The sequence below is a fragment of the Sceloporus occidentalis genome, unplaced genomic scaffold (assembly GCF_023333645.1).
Source record: "Sceloporus occidentalis isolate IW3139 unplaced genomic scaffold, rSceOcc1.0.p SCAF_28, whole genome shotgun sequence".
NCBI classification, from domain to species: domain Eukaryota; kingdom Metazoa; phylum Chordata; class Lepidosauria; order Squamata; family Phrynosomatidae; genus Sceloporus; species Sceloporus occidentalis.
In genome coordinates, this window is record NW_028317008.1 from 5,216,331 (window position 1) to 5,240,350 (window position 24,020).

General features: G+C 38.9%; 2 protein-coding genes across 2 annotated transcripts in view; both read right to left on the reverse strand.

Annotated features, from left to right (window-relative positions):
• Positions 1-261: 261 nt before the first annotated feature.
• LOC149299721 (synaptonemal complex protein 3-like) lies at positions 262-6,501 on the reverse strand. Its single transcript, XM_089486138.1, has 8 exons — positions 6,372-6,501; positions 4,488-4,569; positions 4,115-4,149; positions 3,053-3,170; positions 2,233-2,332; positions 1,438-1,536; positions 444-548; positions 262-315 (listed from the first exon to the last, which is right to left on the reverse strand). The coding sequence occupies exons 1-8, from the start codon at positions 6,499-6,501 to the stop codon at positions 262-264; spliced, it is 723 nt and encodes a 240-aa protein (XP_089342264.1).
• Positions 6,502-15,145: 8,644 nt separating this feature from the next.
• The window catches only part of LOC149299722 (N-acetylglucosamine-1-phosphotransferase subunits alpha/beta-like), a 30,729-nt gene continuing 21,854 nt past the window's right edge, over positions 15,146-24,020 (reverse strand). Inside the window, exons 13-21 of the mRNA XM_089486021.1 lie at positions 22,612-23,615; positions 20,687-20,886; positions 18,757-18,976; positions 17,873-17,986; positions 17,605-17,690; positions 16,970-17,068; positions 16,524-16,691; positions 15,701-15,791; positions 15,146-15,223 (exon numbers count right to left, since the gene is read on the reverse strand). Of these exons, the coding sequence (XP_089342147.1) occupies positions 15,146-15,223; positions 15,701-15,791; positions 16,524-16,691; positions 16,970-17,068; positions 17,605-17,690; positions 17,873-17,986; positions 18,757-18,976; positions 20,687-20,886; positions 22,612-23,615 (2,060 nt within the window). The remainder of the gene's footprint in view (positions 15,224-15,700; positions 15,792-16,523; positions 16,692-16,969; positions 17,069-17,604; positions 17,691-17,872; positions 17,987-18,756; positions 18,977-20,686; positions 20,887-22,611; positions 23,616-24,020) is intronic.

Consider the following 24,020-nt stretch of genomic DNA (forward strand, 5'->3'; position numbering starts at 1 on the left):
CTTTGCTGAATTAACACAAAATGTTTGACCACTCACAACAATAATTCATTCAACTTTTTTTATGAAGTTGTGTTATAAAATAAAGCATTTGTGTCAAACGTGGTGTCCTGGTTTAGAGAAGAAAAAAACAAACATTAAACTCTGGAAAATACCTCAACATTACCCTGAAATAGGGATTAGGGTACAAATTGTTCAATGGTAATAATAACTGTAATTATATCATGTTGCATAGGTACAAGTAATACCACCTTCACTGAACCATCAGAATAACATTGACTGAAGAGACTTGCGAACACTTGCCATCTCTTGCTGTTGCTGACAGAAGAAAGAGAAAGAAATAAGTTAACCTATTTTTATATTTATGAATTATATTATTGTAATAAAGTTTCCAGGAATATTGTATCACATGCAACGCTCTAGCTTATGACAAGCCTCATACATACCGTGTCCATCAAAATCTTCTTTTGCAACATAGCCATTTCCTTCCTCAGTTCATTCTGTGCCCCAGTGAGGAGGTCTTCGTGGTTTTTCTCCAGGTCATTCATGCTCTTAACATAAAAATATATGAATACTATATGTAATTATTCCTAGTGGTGAGTTGTGTAGTTGTAGTAGATGTCTTAAAAGGGAATATCTCACATAATCATTTTGTATCAACCTTACCCTATTCCACAAAAGGCGGTAATTAAAGTAACTGCTGTTTCAACTGCAAATGTATATAGATATATAAATATATATTATATATATTCAACCAAAGCATGTAGATACCTGACTAATCTACCACACTAGCGGCTTTTCATGATTATTATGTTACAGAGCTTAATAGTACAAATAACCAACAGCCTGAGCTTTTATATAATTTTGAGTGGGCTAGCTACAGTCATTCTAGCACTTTGATAGAGGCAGATTTCATCCATATACTAAAGAATTCCAGATCTCTAAAGCTGGAACTAATTATTGCTTACACTGGACTACGTGACGCCACATTGCATGCATATGTGATGAATTCCTTATAAATCATTGAGCTGTGAAATAAAAGATGTGTGCAGTTTATTTCATTATGTTACTAACGTGAAGGTCAAAATTTAGTATCTGAATGCACTTGACATCCTGCAACAACACTATATACCATGTGAACTACATAGAAAGGTTTATATGATATACATACATAATCATTGTATTGTATTTTATACTGTGCAGGTCAAAGTGGCTACCCAGATGCTGAGGTCAAATCACTACTTGAAAGCCACACTTTCTGAGCTAGCTGGCTCAAACCCATGTATATATATGTAATATAGCAAATAAAGAATCAATAACAAACTTCATGGGATGTTTTTTAATTTTTCATAAAAAATATAATGATGAACTTGGTCCAACAACAACTTGAGTAGTATACCTAATAATGTTTGACTTCAATAAACATGTCACATGGACTACCTTTAGAAACTGCTCATATAGTTGCTTGATTGTTTTAAGCCTCTGGCTCTGAATGATTCTTGCCTGCTGAAAAAGCTTCTGCTGCTGGCGGAACATGTTCTGCAGTTCAAGAAAAGGAGATGTGCTGCTTTTAGGAATACATGGCTTTAATTACTTACAAATGCTAATCATAATACATGATTATACATTACATTGTTCAACAATGCCCATTGGTGCATGCTACCCTAAGATATAACTCTATGACATTATAACTACACTGAGCAGAAGTTGAAGGGTTTCTATGAAAAATATAAGTGGATAAGTGTTAGATCCAACTATGGCATTTTAGTTCACCCATCATTTAAAAATGACAAGTTTTAACTTTGTAGCGGGTGAAATAGTATAGTTAACAAGACTAAGTACCAGCATAGAAATAGAAACTACAAATGTGGCTCCTAGGTGGGCTGCACCTGCAACCGCAATAATCTCAGATTCTCACAATGCTGGGATTGAACAGAAGGCAGTCTGGGGGAAAACCAGGTCAGCCGTTTTGGAATACCCCAACATATGGCATCATTCAGGTAAAAAATAATCGCTTCTCAATTGCTATTACAATGTATATATAGTGGTTTACTTACCTGCAGTGAACCCTGCCATTTACACTTTAAGATTCACAAAAATGTATTTTTTCTTAGAAGCTGCAGCTTCTTACTTGCATATACATGACTTCTCACCCAACAGAGGAAAACATATCTACCTTTTCCAGACCAGAAACATTTTTCCTGCTTTTCACACGTCATTACAAAAGATACCCACAGTTAATTTGTCTTCTTGTTCTTCTGCTTTTTGTACATCAGATTCCCATTGTTGAAACAAGGCCAGGAACTGTTGAGAATATTCATTGCTCAGCTTCTGCCTGTTTGTAACATATTTTACAAACAAAAAATAAGTGGACTGAGATTATGTGTGAATCCATATAGGTATGTATGTATGTACACTTGGCAGCCTCCAAATGTTTTTGAAGCCCCAGTCTGTATGAAAAAATATATTATGAATTATTTCATTATTAATATGCTCAGACCCCTCATCTGGAATTGTGGAGCACAGTACATATGTATGTGCCTGCCCCAGTGTTGCAACCCTCCCCATGTTCTCTGAGGCTACTTCTCTTTTTCAGTCTATATTTCCATTTTTCCATGCTTCTCCCATATACCGCTGCTGCCCTCATCCCCAGTGTCCACACTCCTCTGCCTTCCTCAATCGTATAGATAGTTCTCCCTAGTGTCCATCCCCCTCTACCAATATCTGCCCCCTCACCCATCTGCATAAATATCTGTACCTACCTTTAATGCTTGCTGCAGGCCTGGTGTGTAGAGCAGGATCCAGCAGCAGGAAGGTCACACTTCCTGCTGCTGGCACTGCACATGCGACAAGCAACAAAAGTAGGTATAGAGGGGTAGGGAGAGTGACGCTCCAAGAGAGGCCAGGCGCTTTACTGTTGTATTGGCTGAACCCCCTTGATGATGGGCCTAAATATGCTGCCACATTAGTAGTATATATAGTCTCTCTTTATATATATATATATATATATATATATATATATATATATATTAGTCAGTGTCACTGTATCTCTCACCTCTGATCTTGTTGTGTTTTCCAAACATTCTCAATCTTTTGGTTACTAGTTTTCAGTGAAGCCTTTGTGTAGATTTCCAGTCTTTTCCTTTTCGCTAAAAGAGCCTTGCTAATATCAGCTGTGTTCAAAAATAATCCGTGTGAACATTTTATCAATCACTGAAACAAGTATCTTACAAAACTAATATACTACACTAGTATCAGACAGATACCGCTTGTACTCAGAACTATAGTAATACATTTCATATGTTATAAGCTGTTTTGGGCCCAATCTACTTATGATAATGGGGACTTTAACTAGATCTCCTTTACTGCTCACTTGGGTTGGCCTTTTATGATGTAAAGCAAAATTGATGAAATTGCAACTCTCTTGCAAAACCCAAAGATTTTCAGATTTTAGTCAAATGGCAGTATAATTGTTTTCATTAGAATTTAAATATATGTCCTTTAACAAAGCATGATCCTGTAGTATCTAACAAATGTTTGGCTTTAAGTGTATGGTGAAAGTGTGCATGAGTCTTGGTTGTCCTGATATGCAAGTCTTGCCCTCGTTTATGATATACAAATTATGATGTATAGAATTTTTCACTAAATTGCAAGCAGAGGTTGGATAAAACTTTGCATCTCACTAATTTGACTATGCATGTTAATCAACTCAACTACAGCTTTCTGTTCAGGCAACAAACCAGTTCAAGAGTGTTCAAGAAGTAAAGGAAAAAAAACAAACAGGTGAAACACAGCCAAGCAAACAAAACAGGAGCCTGGCAATTTCATTGTTTCTTATAGCAAAATAAAATAATAGCAAAAGTGAAAGGAGATATTGCATGGTAAAATGCTCTTTCCCGATTGGTATTCCATTTTAGTTAATAATAATAATCATTTTTTTTAATATGTACTTTGTTGGGAAATCGCACCTCTGAACCTCTGGTTTTCCCAGGATTCAAAGATGAAAATTTACTAGCAATTTTCTACGTAATACTAATGCTATTTTACTCTTCTGTAAAGACGAAGACTATAGCTGACAACTTGGTTTACTAACAGAGAAGAAGAAAAAAATGCTTGCCTCCAAATCGCTCCAGCATAGTCTGGACTTCACCACTAACAAGGATAAATGTTATGTAAAGGGTTAAGAAAGTATTTGGACACTACAATTTTCATTCAAAACATTCATGGATGCATTAAATTACCTGAGATTAACGTGCTTCTAGTATTTTAATTACAATTTTACCATAAATAGCAAAATACAGCAAAATAGCTTTGAAAAAAACTGATTTTCCAAACTTCTCTAGTGTGTTTTGCTTGGTTAATTTCCCCCTTATCACTAAAAACAAAATCATTACAGATTCCTATTGAAAGCAACTAATGTAACTATATTGCTATTAGTACATTTATTCTGAAAACCATGCTGCACAATAACAAAAATGAAGTAATATTACCCCATATGATCTTCGTCTACTTCTTGATTGGTCATTGGTGCAGACCGCTTCTTTCCATGTTTATCTATCACAGGAGTTTCTGCTGCATGAAAACAATGTTACAAATGAGGCCCTTAAGCCAGGGCTCGACAAATCCCGGGCGCCAGGTCGCCATGGCGACAGAGAATTTTGTCCTGGCGCCTAGGTGTTTGTCAGCCTGTTACATTCACAAAAAATTGTCTGGGCAGACAGCACAGCCAATTCGAGCCCGCCCCCGAGCCTGAGATCACTCCCACGGAGTGATTCTGTAGGCTGAAAAGCGGTTGCAGGAAAACCAGCAATCGTGTTTTCAGCTGCCGCAGGCAGCTTCAGGGAAGGGGGTGATGTGTTGATTGACAACATCCCCCTGCTGCCTGATCGCTCCATGAGAGCGACAGTGCAGCGTTAACCTCTTCAATGCCAACCATTTAGGGGTTAATTCCCGTTTTGTACGGGGCTCTGCTGCTGGTGGCAACAGCAAAAACGAGCCCCCACAAGCCCTTTGATGACTCCTGTAGGCATGGAAGCCTACAGCAGTCATCAAAGAGACTCCCCCCTGCAATGGCCAGAGGCAGCTTCAGGGACAGGGGGAGAGGGTTCTTCGGTCTCCACATGAGTGTGGAGACCAGCCCCAACACCCCCCTGCTGCCTGATCGCTCCCTGAGAGCGACAGTGCAGCGTTAACCCCTTCAATGCCACATTCGTGGCATTGCAGGGGTTAACGTTTGCCCCCACATGCTTGTGGGGACTAAATATCAGGCAATGCTATGCTCCAATGGAACATCAGCATTGAAAGAGTAAAAAATTAATAATAATAATAATTTTTTTTTTTTAAAACAGCACTGACCTGAAAGTCCAGGGTGCTTCCAGGTCAAATGCTGTGAGTTTAGTAAGTGGGCTGATGATGATCAGATCACTCCTGACCAACTGTTGGTTTAAAAAAAAATCCTGGCTCCTAACTTTTTTAGCTGGGGCCTAGATTCACAACAAATTTGTCAAGCCCTGCCTTAAGCTATATCATGAGAAAATTAAGATGTTAATTTTATAATGTTAAATTCAGGTATAACCTGGTAGTATTTTATTCCATATATCAGAGAAATCAACTGGGAAGTTTTTTAGAACACGGTTCATAAGTATACTTAACTGCTTTTAATGCAATATAAAAATGGAACACACACTGTTTTTAATTGTCAATGTGTTAAAATCAACACAAAGAAGAATGCCCCAAAGCCAGTATTTAATTTCACACCAATAAAAAAAATCATTTAGCAAAGAGCCACCACCAAAGATTAATTAAAGATAACCACACAATGCTCTTCTTTTAAGAGTTCAATCATATATAAAAAATAAACATGGTGGCTAATAACATCCAGTATGTTTTTTTTTTTTTTTTTAAATGTGGTCTTTCTTCCAGAGAGGATATTAAACATATTGTCAGTGTTCCCTACGATGTGTGTTATTCTTTCAAGTATATATAGTGTTTGTCTCAGGACCAAAAAACAGGAAATAACATGAATAGTGCATATGCAAGTCCATATGCAATGTTGTCGAAGTATTACCTTACTGTCAGTCACAAAAGGGGTTCTTCCTCATAGTAATGTGAACTTTGCTCAGACAGGATTAGAAATCAGTATTTTTAGGAGTCTTATCAAAAACCACCCATACTAATTGCAAAGGATTATTCATTCATGTCTTCCACTTTCAACAACGTATACAATCTCTATATTACATTAATTCCAATAATGCTCCAAATGCGAGTTAGGATATAAAGGGATAAAATACATGGCAATGTAAAAAAGTAAATGTCTGGACTTGTTATGCATCATTAGCTAATTTATTTTTTAAATGACTTTTATTGTACTGTACCATCTCTAATGTCGTCTTCTGACCCACTAAGAGTTTTATGTTCTATTTCCTGAAACTCATAGGAGAGGATTACTTTTTCTTCTTGTGGTATCTTTGTACTTTTCCCTGCTTGTTTTCTCCCAGGAGCCATGATATTCAGCTTCTGTGTAGGTAAAAAAAGGAGATGCAACAACAGAAGCAAGGTGTTTCAAGTAGGTGTTAAAACCTGAAATGGTATACTTTATTTATTAATTTAATGTAATTGATGTGCTTTGAGGAAAGGATACTAGAGGTTTTTTTATTTATTTAGTACTCTTCGTAACTTAGGTTTTTTTTTAACGCTTCTGCAGGGTATGTATTTAGCTCCAATTTTCTTATTTCTCATTTGCTCACACAAATGTTATATTGTTCTTTTTCAGGACAAGAACTCCTTTCTTTAGATATCATTATTTTGGTCATATCATCTTACTTATTCTAAGTATTTTACTCATCTACAAAAGCTAATGGAAAACACTGCTAAATAAAATCTAATATTTGTCCTGATTTTAGAAAAACCCATTGTTTTTAGTTTTTTTTTTAAAACAAATTAAACATATATTTAAAAAAAAACAAAAACTAGACAACCCATTAAGCCATAACTATTAAAATTACTATCCTGTAGGGTACTATGTAAGGGATGGGTGTGGGGTATGTCTGTAATCAGGGGATCTTGGCAAACATCAATTTGGTCATTATTCACCAGTGGCACCTAAAGAGTAAAAAAATAGCACTCACAATTATTATTTTTGGATGTTTCTATGGTTTAAGATGACAGACCCATTTGTGTTGAAGGATGTGTAATTAATGTGGCTACATTAAACATGGAAAAGGGGAATCTTCATTAAACCCTCAAATGGAAGGGAAAAAAAGGAAAAAACCTCTGGGAGGTAAGGTACCAAAAATCACTAGGACTGAAGGGGTTAAAATGTATATGTCATAAAACTATGTATTGAATAGACGAATTATTTTCCAGAAGCTGTATGTATTTGCAACAACATCAATTCTATTACATAATGGTAGTAGTCTATACTATAACGTATCACCAATTACCGTTACATCGATAAAAGACAATCGGTTACACCATATTACAAAATGCATTCAGAGTTGGACAAGCCAGCAAATCCGAAGTCTCTGCCATGCCAGGGCCCAATTCAGATACAGTGGATGTGCAGCCAGCACCGAGGTCACTGAGCTCATCACCCGGGACACTGCAAAGACTTCCTATGGGCGGAAGGTTGGCAAGGGGGCAGCTGGTGCATACAGGTGAAAATCCTGCCACCTCCCCAAATCCCATACTTACTATGGGGGTCCCTAGTAATAGTTTAATGCAAGGGTAGGACTACGCAGTGACTGGACTGGCAGCACAACGACAGGCCCAACACCATCAAGCTGAACGCTGCCAGCCCTCTCACGACGGCCAGATCCAGGCCACACGTTCCCCACTGGTCCTGGCTTAAGTTATGCCCAAAAGCCTATATTCACTTATATTACTTAGCATTTCACCCTAAACCAATACGTCTCCCTATATACGAGAGCAGCCAATACACAGAGTGACAGGGTAAGCGTCATGAACTCAATCAATATTGTGGTGAGAGATCGAGCTCCCATCACTCTCATGATTTCGACGAAAATTCTAGTGCTACAGCAACAGCTGGGGTCTTGCAGTTTTCTAGTCCAACTTTAGCCGGGTGACGACTTTAGTGTAATTTGTTTCCCGTTGCAATTACATATCGAACGGAGATCCAGTTATTAGTGAACATCCACCGAATTATGGCAGAACACCCACTTTTTACAGCTACTTTCCACTTACTGTCTGGTAAAATAAGCGGGCGAACCGAGCACAACAGCTCGTAATGCCAACTACTTCCTGCAGGCGGGAAACCCACGTATATGGATGCAACCACTTCGAGCGATCAGAGGGGAGGGCTGGGTCAGTGGTACTGACTGCGGAGCTTAGTTGACCAGAGGACGTTCGATTTTGACAGAAGCTCAACGGTTCTTTTTAAATGCTGATATCCTAATAGAGAATTACAATATCTAATATAAAAGTTCTGAATGACAGAAAATAGTTATTTGGCGTGTTTACTGAAGCTTTACCCAGTAATATTGCCCCCCCCCCGCTTACAAATATTGACAAGAAAGGGGTGCCTTTCCCTAAATTCATAACCAAGATTCTCTTTTTTGTAGAAGATTTTTGTATAAAATTGGCTTATTGTCTTTTATTAAAAAGAAGTACTTTTTCCTACAAAAATAGGCCACGCCAGCCTGTCAAAGCTGGCAAAAAAAAAATCATTTTTTGGAAACTTGGTTTCCTCAGAAAGGCATCACGATTTTTCTTATAGGACATTATAAGGTATAAATTTATAGCTCCTGGTATATCCCATTGTCACACAACAGTATTTTAACTCTTTCCATGCTAGAAAATAAAGCGCTAATTTTAGGACTTGCTCATAAAAATATTTATATATATATGATTTTTTATTTTATTTTCTGGAACTAGAAGGTTCCCCTGGTGGTGACATCAGTGGGTAATTATCTTACCATTTTTTACCCTTTTTTTTTTTTAAACATGTATTTTACTAATCACATTATGATTAGAAAGATGGGCTCTATTGACTTGCATGGTTGAATGCAGTACCTGCCAGAGTTCTCTTTTCAACACCTTAATTTTTGGAAGAGGACACGCTGCCATCTTGCGAGTAGCAGTGGCGGTTGTGACTGTTCCGGAGTGTCCTGGAGTGGGTGTTCGGTGTCGCTGAATGCCTCGCTATCGAGGCATTTCAGTGACACCACTGAAGTTTATGAGGCGATCGCCCAGTGAGGGGCCAGACATGGCCCCTGATGCCGATCTCGGTGTTGCTGAACGCCTTGACATCAATGTCATTACAGCAACACTGTCTGGGTGCAGAAAGCAAATGTAGATCGCTTTCTATGCCCGTTTAATGCCGATGGTCCTGGCATGTCAATTGTCACTAACTGTATGTTAGGACGGGCAATCGTCATCAAAAATCATTATTTATTGTTTTATATAGCGCCAAAATATTCTGCAGTGCTATACAAAGGGTAGACAGGACATAACAGCGGGGGGCAAAGTAAGACCATCCAGGGCCCCAGGCAACAAAAAGGCACAAGCCCTCTGGGGTGATGCCCCTCTCTTAACCACACCTTATAATGCCCATCTATAATTGGTTAAGCCCCTCCCTTGTAGTTCCTCCCATATCTATTTTTCAGCGTTTATCATAATTAAAAATCAGTGTAAAAAAAAATATTTGACTGTAACTTGGATAAAAAAAAAAACCAACAAATTGATTTTTTCTTTCCATATAATGCCAACATTTTGGACACTCAATACTTATTTTTCCCCCCAAAAAAAATACATACACACACATGCGCTCAAACATATGTGCATTCAAACATACATACCCCCTTGAGTTCGCTTTCGAGGGTTGTCAACAAAGCCTGTGCAAAAGGACACTGCCAGAACAGAGGTAGTGAAGTACCTCGCTTTGTCTGAAGCCATAGCATGTATAAGAGGGGGCCTCTTTAATTGCCATCCATACCTTGTCTTTTTGTCTATTTGGTTAGCCTGCCACATTAATCCAAACATCTCTCCTGTGGTATCAGGGAGCCCTGGAATCTGCTCCATCGTTTCTTTGGCTCTGATTTACTTATAGATCACCCTAGCGGACTGCAAGTCCAGTTTAACTCCCTTCAGTTGGTGTTCCTTCCCAAATGTGGAAAATACCAGGTAAATGCGCAACACCAAGAACATGTAGCTTAAGGTCCCCAGCAGAAGCCAGAAAAAAAATATCGCAAACTCCTGGATATCTCAGACCTCACCTCCAAAGGGAGAGCAACCCTGGGCCAAGGGCCACTATGCATATTGCGCCACTGCAACGACAATGCAGATGCAGAACTCCTCAACACAGTGAAACGCTCAAACGTAAATAAAACGTAGCAAGCGTATGGAAATCCCATGTAACAGTGGATAAGAAATTATAGTGCATAGGAAACTTTAATGGATTCCGCAGTAAATTGTTTCTAGGCTTGCTCAGTGTGTTTCTAGTTGAATAACCAACGTACATGTGTCAAATATTTATGGTGAGAAATCAGTGAGATTGGAACCCAATGAATTACTAAAAGGTGATGTCACAAATCGAATTCCTTTTAGTGAGGGAACATATTCAAGGAGGTCTATACTTAGCTCTTTTTTTACTTTGCAGTTTGTCCAGTTTAATGCATTCTCATACATAATAAAGTCTTGGAGAACATGTTGCCAAATATACACGTGTACATTATTGTAAATAGTCCTTTGTCTGACAAACCAGGCAATTAGTGGACAACTCACAGAAGTGATGTACTTTTTCCAATACATGAAATTTTAACACTGTAGCTTGTCATATGTCTGCACATATCTAATATCGCACTCAGATTGCTGGGCAGATGCCATGTATATTTGCTAAAAATAAAGCATTACAGTTGGAATCAAGCAGGTTGTGACATGCTAGTCTCTTTCATGGTATATTATGTTGTAAATAGCTTTCTTAAAGTCTATCGCCTGCTAGGACACCAACAGTAAATAACTACATGGCAAGCATGCAAAAAGGTTAAAGTTTTGTTCTGTATAACATAATTAGTTGGCTTTAGTTCAACATAAGAAACCCAACCCTTAAAGCATCCATATGATCAAAGTATGCCTATCAGGAAGACTATTTGCATCATTTGATGCACTATTCCAAAACAAAAAGGTCTAAAAAACAACTACAGTTACAATAAGATCTGAGGCTCAGGATGTGTATTAGAAATTTGGCAAACATTTTCCGGGGAAAAGTATTTTTGTTGTGTCTAACTACTTGTTGCAAAATAGAGTTTGTGTAACACATGAGTTTGATCAACTGTTAGTTGAGGAAATAAATAACATGACAATGAAAAGTATTGCTATTGTTATGGGGGAAGGGTTAATTTCCCTAAAATGGACTGTTAAAAAACAAGTAGCTGGTTTAGCTAAAAGTAGAGATTTCCTACTTTATTTAGGATGCCACTGTTGGGACTGTTTCACCTCCAGTGAACAGCAATGTGGTATAATGCATCACACTAAAACTTTAGAAAGGCAGATTTTTGTAAAGTGGAATCCTCCAAATCCAGTCCAGGGGAATTACCGTATTTGCTCGATTATAAGACGAGGTTTTTTTCAGAGAAAATGCTCTGAAAAATACCCCTCGTCTTCTAATCGGGGTCGTCTTCTAATCAGACCTCAAATAGAGTCTGATTAGGAGACTAAGATCCAGATCCCCTGCACCGCTGCAGGGGACCTGGATCCTCCTGCCCCCCCCATCATACACACTTACCGGTGCTTCCTGCTGTATTGCCGGGGCAGCGGGTTGACGTCTACGCGATCCGCGTAGACAACGTCCGCTGCAGCCGGAAGGAGGTGTGGCTAGCAGCGGGGGTTGTCTGCGTCCGTCGCGTAGACCTTCCCCGACTGTCAGAGATCTCTGATCTCTGACAGCCGGGGAAAGTATACGCGACGGACGCATACAAACCCCCGCTGCCAACTCCACCTCCTTCCGGCTGCAGCAGAAGGCGACGTCAACCCGCTGCCCCGGCTGGAAGCACCGGTAAGAGAGGGCTGAGAGGGGAGGGGAGGGGGGGGAGAGAGTGTGTGTGTGTGTGTGTGTTAGTTAAATGGGGGCATAGGGCATTTCTGGAGTGGCGTTAAGGGGGCATTTAATAGAGCACTCTGCCTCCTGAAATGCCTTATACCTCCCTATATGCCACTCTGCCCCATAATATGCCTTTTAACCCCCTAAATGCCAGAGTGGCATATAGGGGTATAAGGCATTTCTGGAGGCAGAGTGCTCTATACAATGCCTTTTAACTCCCTTAATACCACTCTGCCTCCTGAAATGCCTTATACCTCCCTATATGCCACTCTGCCCCATAATATGCATTTTAACCCCCTAAATGCCAGAATGGGATATAGGGGTATAAGGCATTTCTGGAGGCAGAGTGGCATATAGGGGGTCAAAAGGCATACCATGGGGCACAGTGGCATATAGAGGGTTAAAAGGCATATCATGGGCCACAGTGCCATATTGGTGTGGCAAGCCTGGGGGCAGATGTGCGTAACTGGGGGACAGGCTGGAAAATACAAGAAATAAAAACAAAAAAAATATTTTTCTCAATCATAGCTTTTATTAAAAAAAATAGTTTACATGAATTAACATTTACTGGTAAAACTTTTTTCCTTTAGGGTCGTCTTATATTCAGGCTTTTTCTTTTTTCCTAAGTTAATATTCAGATTTTGGGGGGTCGTCTTATAATCAGGGTCGTCTTATAATCGAGCAAATACGGTACTATTATTTGGAAGGTGTTTTACTAAAGGCAAGAAAATATTACAATTAGATTCTTAGCAAAGTAAAAAGAAACCGTAAACCAAATGTGCACATATTAAAATAGTGGAGAGCAGCTTTGGGAGCAATAAGTAGACAGAATGGGGAAATTAACAGTAAATACTAAGATAGGTTTAAATGGGCACAATACATTAAAAACTGTATGGGTCGCTTACCTGGAGAACACATGGCACCGGGATACATACATGGAGGCCCCACCTCCTCGCAAATTACAGGATTTAAAGCAGGGGTTCTCAAACTGCGGCCCTCCAGCTGCTGCAGGACTACATCTCCCATATTCCTCAGCCAGCCCCTTAGCTGAAGGAGCATTATGGGAGATGTAGTCCTGCAGCAGCTGGAGGGCCGCAGTTTGAGAACCCCTGATTTAAGGGATCTGCTGCTAACATCTTGGTGCCAGATACCACAGCACACCTTCAGAGCTCTAGTGGAGTACTTGCCTCGATAGCTCAGGGCTGTTTTGGCGGCAAAAGGGGGGCCTACGCAATATTAGGCAGGTGGTCATAATGTTATGGCTGATTGGTGTGACTTTGCAGACATTATACTCTTATATCAGGTGGAGGATTTTTTAAGTCAAGGTAATGCCATAGAGAGATTAGAAGCCCATACTTTGTCTTAGAAAAAATATACACTACTAGACAATTGTGTGTTCATGATCTACTGAAACCAGGGTCTACACCTCATTGCATACCTCATGGGATATCCTGACACCCTGATGCTCTGCTCAGAAACAGAACAGGATAACAAACACTACGGAGACCATGGAATTTATGCATAGACTCCTGTAATGTAAATGGGAGGTTACAAGGGAAGTCTGAGATATCTCAAACCTGACCACCAGCGCATAGAGGACACTGATTGCCTAACATGGTGAGCTGCCCCAGGAATGAAGAACCTGCTACTATAGTCCAGAATACACCATGACTTCTATCTACATGCTAAAGTCACGCTGAAACGGTTTAATCTCATTTAAACCCCATCAACTAAAGACAAAACCATAAAAATATGCATTTTACAATTTAACATTGCAGTGATATATGCACTTTAAGAAAATTTTAATTCAGTGACATTTGGTAAAGACAATTCTAGGAGGAAAAAATCTCTGTGAGACATTTAAGCATAAACTTCTGATCAAGTGAATATGTTAAACAAATACAACATAACATGGTTCATTAAGCACTTGAAAATGTTTCAATGTTACTTCAAGTATTTGTACACCAAGTACTAATGCAATATCAGTTGATCTAGGAGGAAACGGTGGTGTGGATAAAAATACCAAAACACAATATTGTATGACTAAGTACCATTACCCATGTTACTGGATGCAGCAGCACTATCGCAGTAATACAGTACAAAAGCTACAGGGTCAGTTGGGATCAACAAACAACTTTTGATAATGTACAGAATAAAATGAAAAATATCTTCAAGATGATGTTTAAAGCTAAAAGAGATACCTTGATGTGCATAATCAAACACCCTTATTACAAATAAAATAACCTTTCTCCAGTCACTGATCAACAGAGATGGGAAAATGATTTAAATTAGAATAAAGAAAACAAAAGTTATGTTTGATTATCCTCAAAGATTAGGGTTCACACAAATACAGCTTGTCTATAACTCTCTAAGTGTCAGAATGGTTAATGTGATGGAGTGTTGGCACGTTGCCACTATGTAACCTTTATAAGCATAGCAAAATTTACAATTGAACATATTATAAAATAACAGGTGCTACCTGCAGTCTGTTCCTAGGCAAACACTCAGCATGAAAATCAATCAAAAAAACAACCAAAGACTGACAATACTCTATTAAATCTCTGTACACAGGCACTTGACTTGTAGTGACATGAGCGACAATACTTGAACAAGTCCAAAGTTACGAGAAGCAAGGCGCCTGCCAAAACCTTGTTTAAAAAAAAAAATAAAACCTATACAAAAGGCAGTAAACAGAGCGGTTCATCCACCAGATGGGTGAGGAGATAATCTGTTTCAATACGGGAGCGCATACAGGCTGCCAATGTCAGGGGCACCCCCAAAGAAGGACAGAAGCTTTGTATCTGAAATGTCACATGCTCAATGGCGACTCTGGTCCAGTGTAGATTGGTATTGCAATATGTGAGAACCAGAGACATATTGCATTCAGACACAGCTCTTTAATCCTGGAGAATGTGGTTTGATGGATGTTATCTCTATGAAATATCACTCAGAAAGCATGGGTCATGCGCTTGCAGTTTCCATCGGGTTGTTTTGACTTTGGATGTGTGGCCCTTTCCCAAAGGCCTTGTGTGACTGTCTTCTGGTTCTGTTTCCTCCAGAACTGAGGTAGTCTAATATCAAATCGCTTCTCCATTACACTTTACTTCTTTCTGTGCTAATTTCCATCTGTATTCTACGGCGAGGAAATATCTTTCTTTTTAGTGCAATCAGCTACAATACAATAAGGAAAAACAAAATGAGCCTGGCTAATTAGTTTTGAATACCCTCTCTGCTTTGTTGATGCGTTCCTTGCTGTTACACTGTATCTTGTCAGCATGCTGCCCGAGGTGTACATTCTAATAGACTATAAGCTCAAAGGAGCAAGGCTCTCTCATCGTTCTACATCAGTATGTCTTTACATTTGTTCGTGTTATTGTCATTTTTAATGTTATTGTTAACTTGACATTCTTGTCTATCATAATAAAGCTATGGAATCTGCTGGAGCTCTAAAAATGAAATGTAATTCTATATCAATCGCTTTAGCACTGCAGAGCTGGTCCCTTTTTAGGGGAACTTGGAGGTTCTTGCACTGGTGGCATCTGCCTAAGGTTGGCTATGTCTTTTGGTAAGAGTTAAGTCTTCCAATGTTTCAGTATTTATGTCCAAAGCCTACAACAGAACTCTCTCACACACACACAGAAAGATTACCTGCTCAGCAAAAAATGAAATGACTGTAAATACAATCAAAGTTCCCAAAACACAGTGTGTCCAAAATTTCAGCTTGTCTCTGTAGCTTCTCCTAAACAAAACATATCATTACAAATATTATAAATAATATTTAAAAAAAAATAAAGGCATGTACACTACATGTTTAGCCTACACAAGGTTAATGCATCGTATTCTAGTGATTCAAGTTAAATGAACAGTCTCTATTCGTTATTCATGTTGGACTCTAAAATGGTAGCTATACTGAGCATGTGCAAGGTCCATAAAGATAAGTGTCCCCTGTCTAAAATGACAGTTAACTATAATGACAAATTTAAAGTAGGCCCTTTTATCAAAAATGTACAATGACAAGACCCACTGCAGGGAAGTTAAAGGGACACTCCAGTCATGATATGCATATGACAGCGGAGGGGTCCCTTTAAAGCTTTTAAGCTACGGGCAGGGAGAGCCTTTCTGCCGATAATCGGAGAGAATTGCCGGACCATGTCGGAAGGTTCAGAAGTCCTTTAATATGCATTCTTCTTTAGTGGGGCTGTAGGGGCAGTAAACTGTCCCTTTAAATGAGACGAGTGTCATTTTGTAATTTCAATCAAAAAATAATTGATAAACAAAAATTAGCCTGAACCAATTTGCTTACATTAACATGCACATCCCAATTGAAATCCAACATGCATTAAATGTGAAGATACTGGCTACAGGCTACAAAAAATGTAAAAAATAATGTATTACAATGGTAATGTTAGCCAATCAAGACCCGAATATATATATTTTGCCTATGCATTAACGCTGCCAAGAGTGACTATACCATTCATGCAGCTCGTGCATATGGAGGAAGCGGTTCCGATATTCTCTTGGTAACTCAAACTGAGAGGGAATGGGAAACATGGATTCGTAGAAGTCTCTCAGAACTGCTTTCACAGTTTGTGCATCCTTGTGATTATGGTTGATATTATCATTCAGGCAAATAAATTTCCTGTAAAGTTAGAACATGGTTACATAGGTCTTGAATCAAACAGATTTTTAAGTGAAAAAAGTGCAGGTGACGTGCAAGCACCAGTGGTACCTGTGCTCAAGTTACAAGATCTTTAAAACCAAAGTTCTTTGAAACTAAAGACATGAAAAAACATGGGCTCTCAAAGAGGTTGCTAATGTTCACTTAACAAAAACAAAACAGTGCATACAATTATTAGTCACACTGACCATTCACAATAATACTGTAAGTTTTATGAAAGTTAAAATATAAAAACGTACCTGGGATTTTTCCTGATATCATCTAACTGGCCAACTACATGGGAGACATTGGTACGAATCATTTTAAACGCTATGTCTTCTTCGCCCATAATTTCAAACCTTAAATGGACAAAAATGTATATTAGACCAAGATTAAGTATTGTGGTTTCTCTAGAAAAAAGTAATTTGTAATAAAAGTGTTTAAATTTTCAAACTGGAAGATAAAGGGGATCCCTAAATTATTCTGTAAGTAGCATAAGTAGCACCCATTACACAAGTGACAGGGTACTAAACGCAAATTTTAATAAAGGTGCAGTTTGACTGTATACATAATATGCTGCATAACTTGGAGGGGAAGAATGGGAAGGATGTTCCAAAAACCTTCAGATGCAGTAAATAATATGATTAACAAAATATTCAAGATGAAAGCAGCTTTTCAGGACAAGAAGCTGATGTAGCTGTGGAGAGATGCGAGCTATTTATCAAATCATTTGTAGGTATAAAAAATAGCTTTTTAATTGGAGTGGTGGGGCAGTCACACAAGATGGGCCCTTTTTTCCCATGCAAAATGACAACTGTAATAGCTCTCTAAAATCAGTTCAACCAATCCTGGTATACGAATAAGGTATAAACGCAAAGTTCCATGCTACGCCCACCTGTATTTATTTTTGTCCTTGTAAGTTTTACGTATAAGCTCGGAAATGGGTTTACAATTGATTACAAGTTGTTTGGTAACTGGAGGCTGTGAACACAGACAAAGGAATTGGTATAAACAAAGTCATCCCACTGGGTAAAAAAATAATCCCCAAAAACATATATTAAAAAAATTACAGGTATAATAGGTATTAACCCATGAATAATACACATGCTTAATTTAGCATTACATTCTAAATGACTTTTAAACACAGTTAATACAATTAATACCAGGTTTGGATCATAATAGGACTCTTGAGTCGATGGAGCAATTCCCTCCTGTGTACTATTAAGCTGTATTGTTCTTGAGCAATTGATAAGGATATGTTCCAAGCCAGTGAGATCCTGTAGGGTAAAAATAAATAGGATACAAAAAAAAGACATTAAATCGAATATGTACACTTTACAATTAATCATAATAATCATAAACTATAACACTATTATATGGATGTATTGGTGTTCAACCACCAAAATTGTCTCTGGTGCTACTAAGTATTTATCTTAGTAGTGGAATCTACCTTATGTGAGACGCTTTACATTTAAACATACCAAAACCTATGTCATGCTGTTTTTGATTGGGGTTTATAAATAAGCAATATATATTAGGAATGCTCTCATGAGATCCCCAAAGTTTGCCTTTGTAAAGGGGCAAGGAGAAGGGAAGAAACGTTAGGACAGGAAATAGATCAGGTCGTCCTGGATCTGCCACAGGCTGTCACAGATTTCAACTTTCATAAGGTAGACTTTTAAAATATAAACACAAGAGATTTTGGTGTAGTCAGAAAAGCTGTTTTCGGGGTGAGCAGTGGTTTAGTGGTTCCTGGGTCCATACACTAACACACCCTGACTCACTAACATTACACACAGCTCTCCCTTCCGGTCCTTACCTCCCCCTTACCTTACATGGAGACCTCTTTTCTTAAGGGCAGCTCACACTCTTTATGTGAGCAAGCTGCTGTGCATCCCCCATTGGGCACCTTGATTACTGGGGCACCTGTGTGCCTTAGCATGACCCTGGTTGTCTTATGTCTCCGAGTATGCCAAGAAGACCCCTTTTCCAATAGCAGGTCAATTATCTTTCCTCACCTGAATGGAACAATGAATTTAAAACATACCTGCAGACTTAAAGGTAACTGGTGAACTCTTGTAGCCAATGTGCGAATTTCTCTGTCAGACAACACTCCTGAGCCGTCAGTGTCGATGTCATCAAAAACTTGGGAAACATTTAGTGGCTGTATAGCACTCATCAGATAATAGAAGAAAGAAAAGGCAAACTGCATGTCTTGCGAGTGACGGACTTTATGGGCAGATGTCATGTCAAACTCAGCTGGATACCTGCACACAAGCAAATGAAAAAATTACAGGACAGACTCTAAACATTGAGGACGTGAATCTAGGACACCCAATGTAGCTGAGGAATTAATGCTTCTGGTGACTTAACGGTTTTGATTTTGTTGTCCAAAAAACCTCTAATGCAAGCGTAACATGGGTAAAAGCAAACATGACACTACTATGGAGTACCTTAATAAACAGAAATACAACAAGAGAAATTGTATTTTCATGTAGTGACGCTGTAAGGGGGTCTCCAACTACAATTTTATGTTTTTTTACTTACTGTCCTATGGTTATAAGAAACATACAAGTAATTGAAAGTCCAGTAAAAGGTATATGTAAGTGCACATATATATATATATATATATATATATATATATATATATATATATATATATATATATATATATATATATATATATATATATATATCGGTTGTAACCGCTTCTTATGGTGTGTTTTTGTCCACTCCAAAGTTATATTTATGGTTCTGCAAAACGAAACAACACTTCTCCCTACTTGTCCAGAACTGAATAATTATATAGGTAGGCAAAACAGTCACCCTGGTCTTGTGAATACATTCCGTTTGATGATTCACTTGGTGCAATGCTAGAATCTTCAATACATATGATATCCTCACAATATATATATATATATATAAATATATATATATATATTTTTTTTTAAATAATAAAGAGAAGAGAGACATAGTGCTCCAGGGGTGTTGCAAGTGAATCCACATGTTTAATAAGTGTGAGGACAGACAAGGTGGAAGCACAAACTTTTTGGGGTACACACATCCCTTTATCAACGTGCACCTACAGCAAACTGAGATACACTACGGAGGAGTAGAGAGATACACACTGTGACTGTTTTGCCAACATATAAGTAATATTTGTCTTGTAACTATGACGCTTATCATGAGTATTCAACTACCCATGATCCTCTGTTATTTGTAAAGCTAGTTCTTCAACTTTAAAGCCTCTTGGAGATTGGCACATAGCATGACACAGAGCACATCAAAATGCGTAAATACCTATGCCGCAAATGGTGTGAAATGTCCTTACACAAGCCAAGTAACGAGTATTGTTGCAAAAATAGCAAAATGCATCTGCAATAATACTCTGGCTACACACAAGTGACTTCTGACATCAGCTTGGGCTACTACTGCCCCTTAGTGTAGATTTACTGCAGGTCATCTATACAACAGAACATGATGTAAATTTTCCTGCTCTTCTGCCTCGGGTAACAAAAATCTTATTAAGTAGGGTATCAATGCAAATATGACACCTACAGAAAAATGGTGTTTCCGTTAAGCACAGCTAACATGGTATGTGTTTGTGATTCCTGAATAGGTGAGATGACTATTACCCTTATATAATTAAGAGAGACTAGAAGATTCAGTACTGAATATGCTGTACCCTCTATACAATACACAAAAAGTATAAAAACCTTCATGTAAAACAACACAGGGGTTATATAGGGGCCACCAGCCTTAATTTTGGCATATGATTCCCGACAGTCTTGGGCTGAGCATATATCCACCTGTCCTGACTGATATTCTTTTGTGATCACAGAGGTCAAGTTATCCAATGTCATTTTGCCGCCTCTGAACTGTGCTGTGCTTACTTTAATGTGGAACATGAACATCTTAGGGATTAACACTTGAAGGCAATAACTCCATCACCACCTGGAGTCAAAAAATATACTCACAAATCCTGCAGATCCTGCATGACCAGGCGGTCAATCATGTGTGGCATGTGAGCAGGCACTTTCCGAGATGTAAAGCCAAATTTACTATTTAGGAGCTTATTTACATAACGGAGGGAGTCCGCAAATGTGTCTTGAAGTTTCCTGCCAATTTTCCTGCCATTGGTGATGTAAGAGAGGTCACTTAGCAAGAGAGCTTGTTCCTATAAAATATATTAAATATGGCCCCTGGAATTAAACCAGTACAGCAAAATGCTACACATACATTTATTAAAACACCTGATTGTACTCTGGATGTAGGTTTAATTGTTTTGTTAAAAGGGACACTCAAATGTTCCAGGCAGAACACTAAATGCATACGGAAGTACTTTAATATACATTCATCTAAGCAGAAAAGAAAAAACAAAAAGAAATAACACACATTGCAACAGAACAACCCCTCCATTGTATGGCATTTCAGACATCAACAGGAACACGCTCTGTGCATGTGCACAACCGTACATATGCAGCACGTCAGAAAATACCTCCTGTACTGAAAGTAGCCGAGGGCATGGAAAGGGGCAAATTCATATGTATGGATTCTGCAGAATCCCCCATACATTGACAAGCACGACACCACATAAATATAAAGGGAATAGTCAGCTATCATATGCACATAAATATGTGTTCTCCATTTACAGAACTAGGAGATATCCAGTTTTAAAAATGACAAAGCCTGTACCAGGCCCGGACTGGCCATCGGGCACACCGGGCATTTGCCCAGGGCCGGATTTACGTAGGGGCTGATGGAGCTGCAGCTCCAGGCCCCTACCTTAAAATAGGCCCAGTCAGGACCGGACTGAGTGGGCCTGTGCGGCCTCTACGGCTGCATTAATGCAGGGCATAAGGGGCACCTGCCCCTTAAGCCCGCAGCAACTGCGACCGGGTCCGCCACTCTAGGAGGCCGGGCAGCCCCAACCAGGGCCGGCCTTAGGGGTGTGCGGCCGCACAGGGCTTAAATTAAAACATTGGGGTTTTTCTTTTTTTACTTTATTTAACATCCTCCATGTTAAATAAAGGTTTTTTTTAACTTTATTTAACATGGAGGACGTTAAATAAAGTAAAAAAAAAAAAACAACAAAAAACCCCCAATGTTTTAATTTAAACCCTGTGCGGCCGTGCACCCCTAAGGCCGGCCCTGGTTGGGGCTGCCCGGCCTCCTAGAGTGGCGGACCCAGTCGCAGTTGCTGCCTACTCCGGCAACAAGGTAAGTAGGGTGAGGGAAGGGGGTGCAGTGAGAAGGGGATAGATATTAAGAAGTGGGGAAGGGGGTACATAGTGAGAAGGGGCAGATAAGAAGGGGAGGGGAAGATGGGGAGAGGGGGTAGTGTGAATGCGTACGAGAATGAATGAATAAATGTGTGGATGAATTGTGTGAATGCGTATGAGAATTAATGAATTCATGTGTGGATGAATTGCTTGAATGATTTGTGAGACTGCATTAATGAATATGTTTTAATGATTTGTGTGAATGAGTGAGTAAGTGTTTGTGTCTATCATGAATGTTTAAGTGATTTGGGGAAAGGCAAAGATGGTACATGAAGGGTGGGCTTTAACAATAAATAAATTAATAAATAAATAAAAATGGGCTGCTTAGTCTTAAATGTGTCCCAGTCCTGGCCTGGCTTGTACATGCATTGTTTTCAATGGGTTTAGGGACCACCCATTGTCCTTAAGGGGTTGAAATAAAAACTAGAATGACTAAACATTGGACAACAAAGACCGAAAGCTGTCCAACGTCACTCTGTAAGGTACCTTCACCTGCACCCAGGACCTACCTCGGGCAGAGGTACATCTTCTCCATATTGTGTTCCCTCACACATTGATACTGACATGTAACTTATTCATATAGCTCTAAAATCCTCCAGGTTCACAACATTCATACTCACATCAAGGAGGTCTTTAAAATACTTCTTTTTTTCCCAAGGTAAAAACCCTTCATAGTGTGGCTGATATTGCTGCAGTTTCCTCCCTGGGACAATGCCATTCTCCCCAACATTGTCTTTTGGGTGCTTGGATGTCTCTTGACCTAAGCCACCTAATTTATTGAAAGCAGATGCATTTTTATTGGTAACTTTTTGATTTTCTTGGACAAACACATCTTCGTTTGGTTTAGGTTCTGAGTTATGTGTAGGTCCCTTTTTTTCAAATTGGAATTTATTCTTTTGTAAGTCTACTGCCTGCAAAAGACCGGCTTCTTTAGACTCCTGTATTCCCCCCGCTTGGACTTGTGCCAAATCCTTGAGTAGCTGCCACCAGTTTTGTGCCTGTTTGCCATCCTGTTTTAGGCCAGTATCTCCATGGGCAAGCAGGGCCACCTTGGACAAATTATATCCTTTTAATGTGATGTCTCCATTTTTCAGCTTCTGGTCAAGCTCATGAAGTACAAGCTGCACATTGTTAGGAAGATGTGAAACATTGACACTGGGGATTGCAGCACTTAGGTGATTGCTTTTGGCAGACGAATGTTTCTTCAGCTGTGGAAAGCGCTTTTCTTCAGGAAAATCTTCAAACAGGACCTCTGCTTCTGGTGGGGGTGTTGAATGGACAACATCCTTTTCCCTAGGTACAGATGTTATGTTCCTTTTTGGTTGCTCTGTGGTGTCCACAGCAACAAAAATCTGCATCTTAAACTCTTTGTCATTTTGATCTTGGAAAGTGAGGTTGAAACGAACAATGGTTGCATTCATTCCAGAATACATGATCAAGTGAATTGTTTTCCACTTGTTGGCTATAGAAGCATGACGGACAATGGGATTATCCTCATAAACACCGTCAACCACTTTCTTTGCTACACTCGAAAAACTGAAGAATGGAAAACATTCTCCTTTTGGAACAAGATAGTGAGTTTGATTAAGCAATAAGTTTATCCTGTACATCTCACCAAAATGATCTGAAAAGAAAAATGTAAAGCATTTTAACCATTGCACATGGATCCTGCAGATAATTGTACTGTATGTGTTATGTCTATTACACATGTCACATTAAAAGGTCTAGATGTAGCTATGGTTGCAACAAAGTCTAATTTACTTTCAATTACAGCTACAATTGTTATGAGCAATAACCCTCAAACATCACCAGGAAATGAAAAGAAGTAAGGTTCCAATGTTGTAAATAACTTTGGACTGCGCTTTGCACACATAATGTCACAGTGCATAAATGCTACAGAGATAACATGTTATGTTTTTCCCAGAAGCACACAAGATGCATTAGTGTGCCCTGTGACGTACATATTTTATTTACTAAAGGATGATTAAATGTATTGCTGGATCGGGATAATGGGTCTGAATATACAGAG

What these genes read in the sequence shown, in the direction of transcription:
- LOC149299721 (XM_089486138.1), bottom strand. Translation starts at nt 6,501, where the DNA reads ATGGCTCCTGGGAGAAAACAAGCAGGGAAAAGTACAAAGATACCACAA. An exon ending in TATGCTGGAGCGATTTGGAG is followed by an intron (nt 3,171 to 4,114) that starts GCAAGCATTTTT and finishes TTTTGAACACAG; the next exon opens with CTGATATTAGCAAGGCTCTT. An exon ending in TATATGAGCAGTTTCTAAAG is followed by an intron (nt 549 to 1,437) that starts GTAGTCCATGTG and finishes TTTTATGTTAAG; the next exon opens with AGCATGAATGACCTGGAGAA.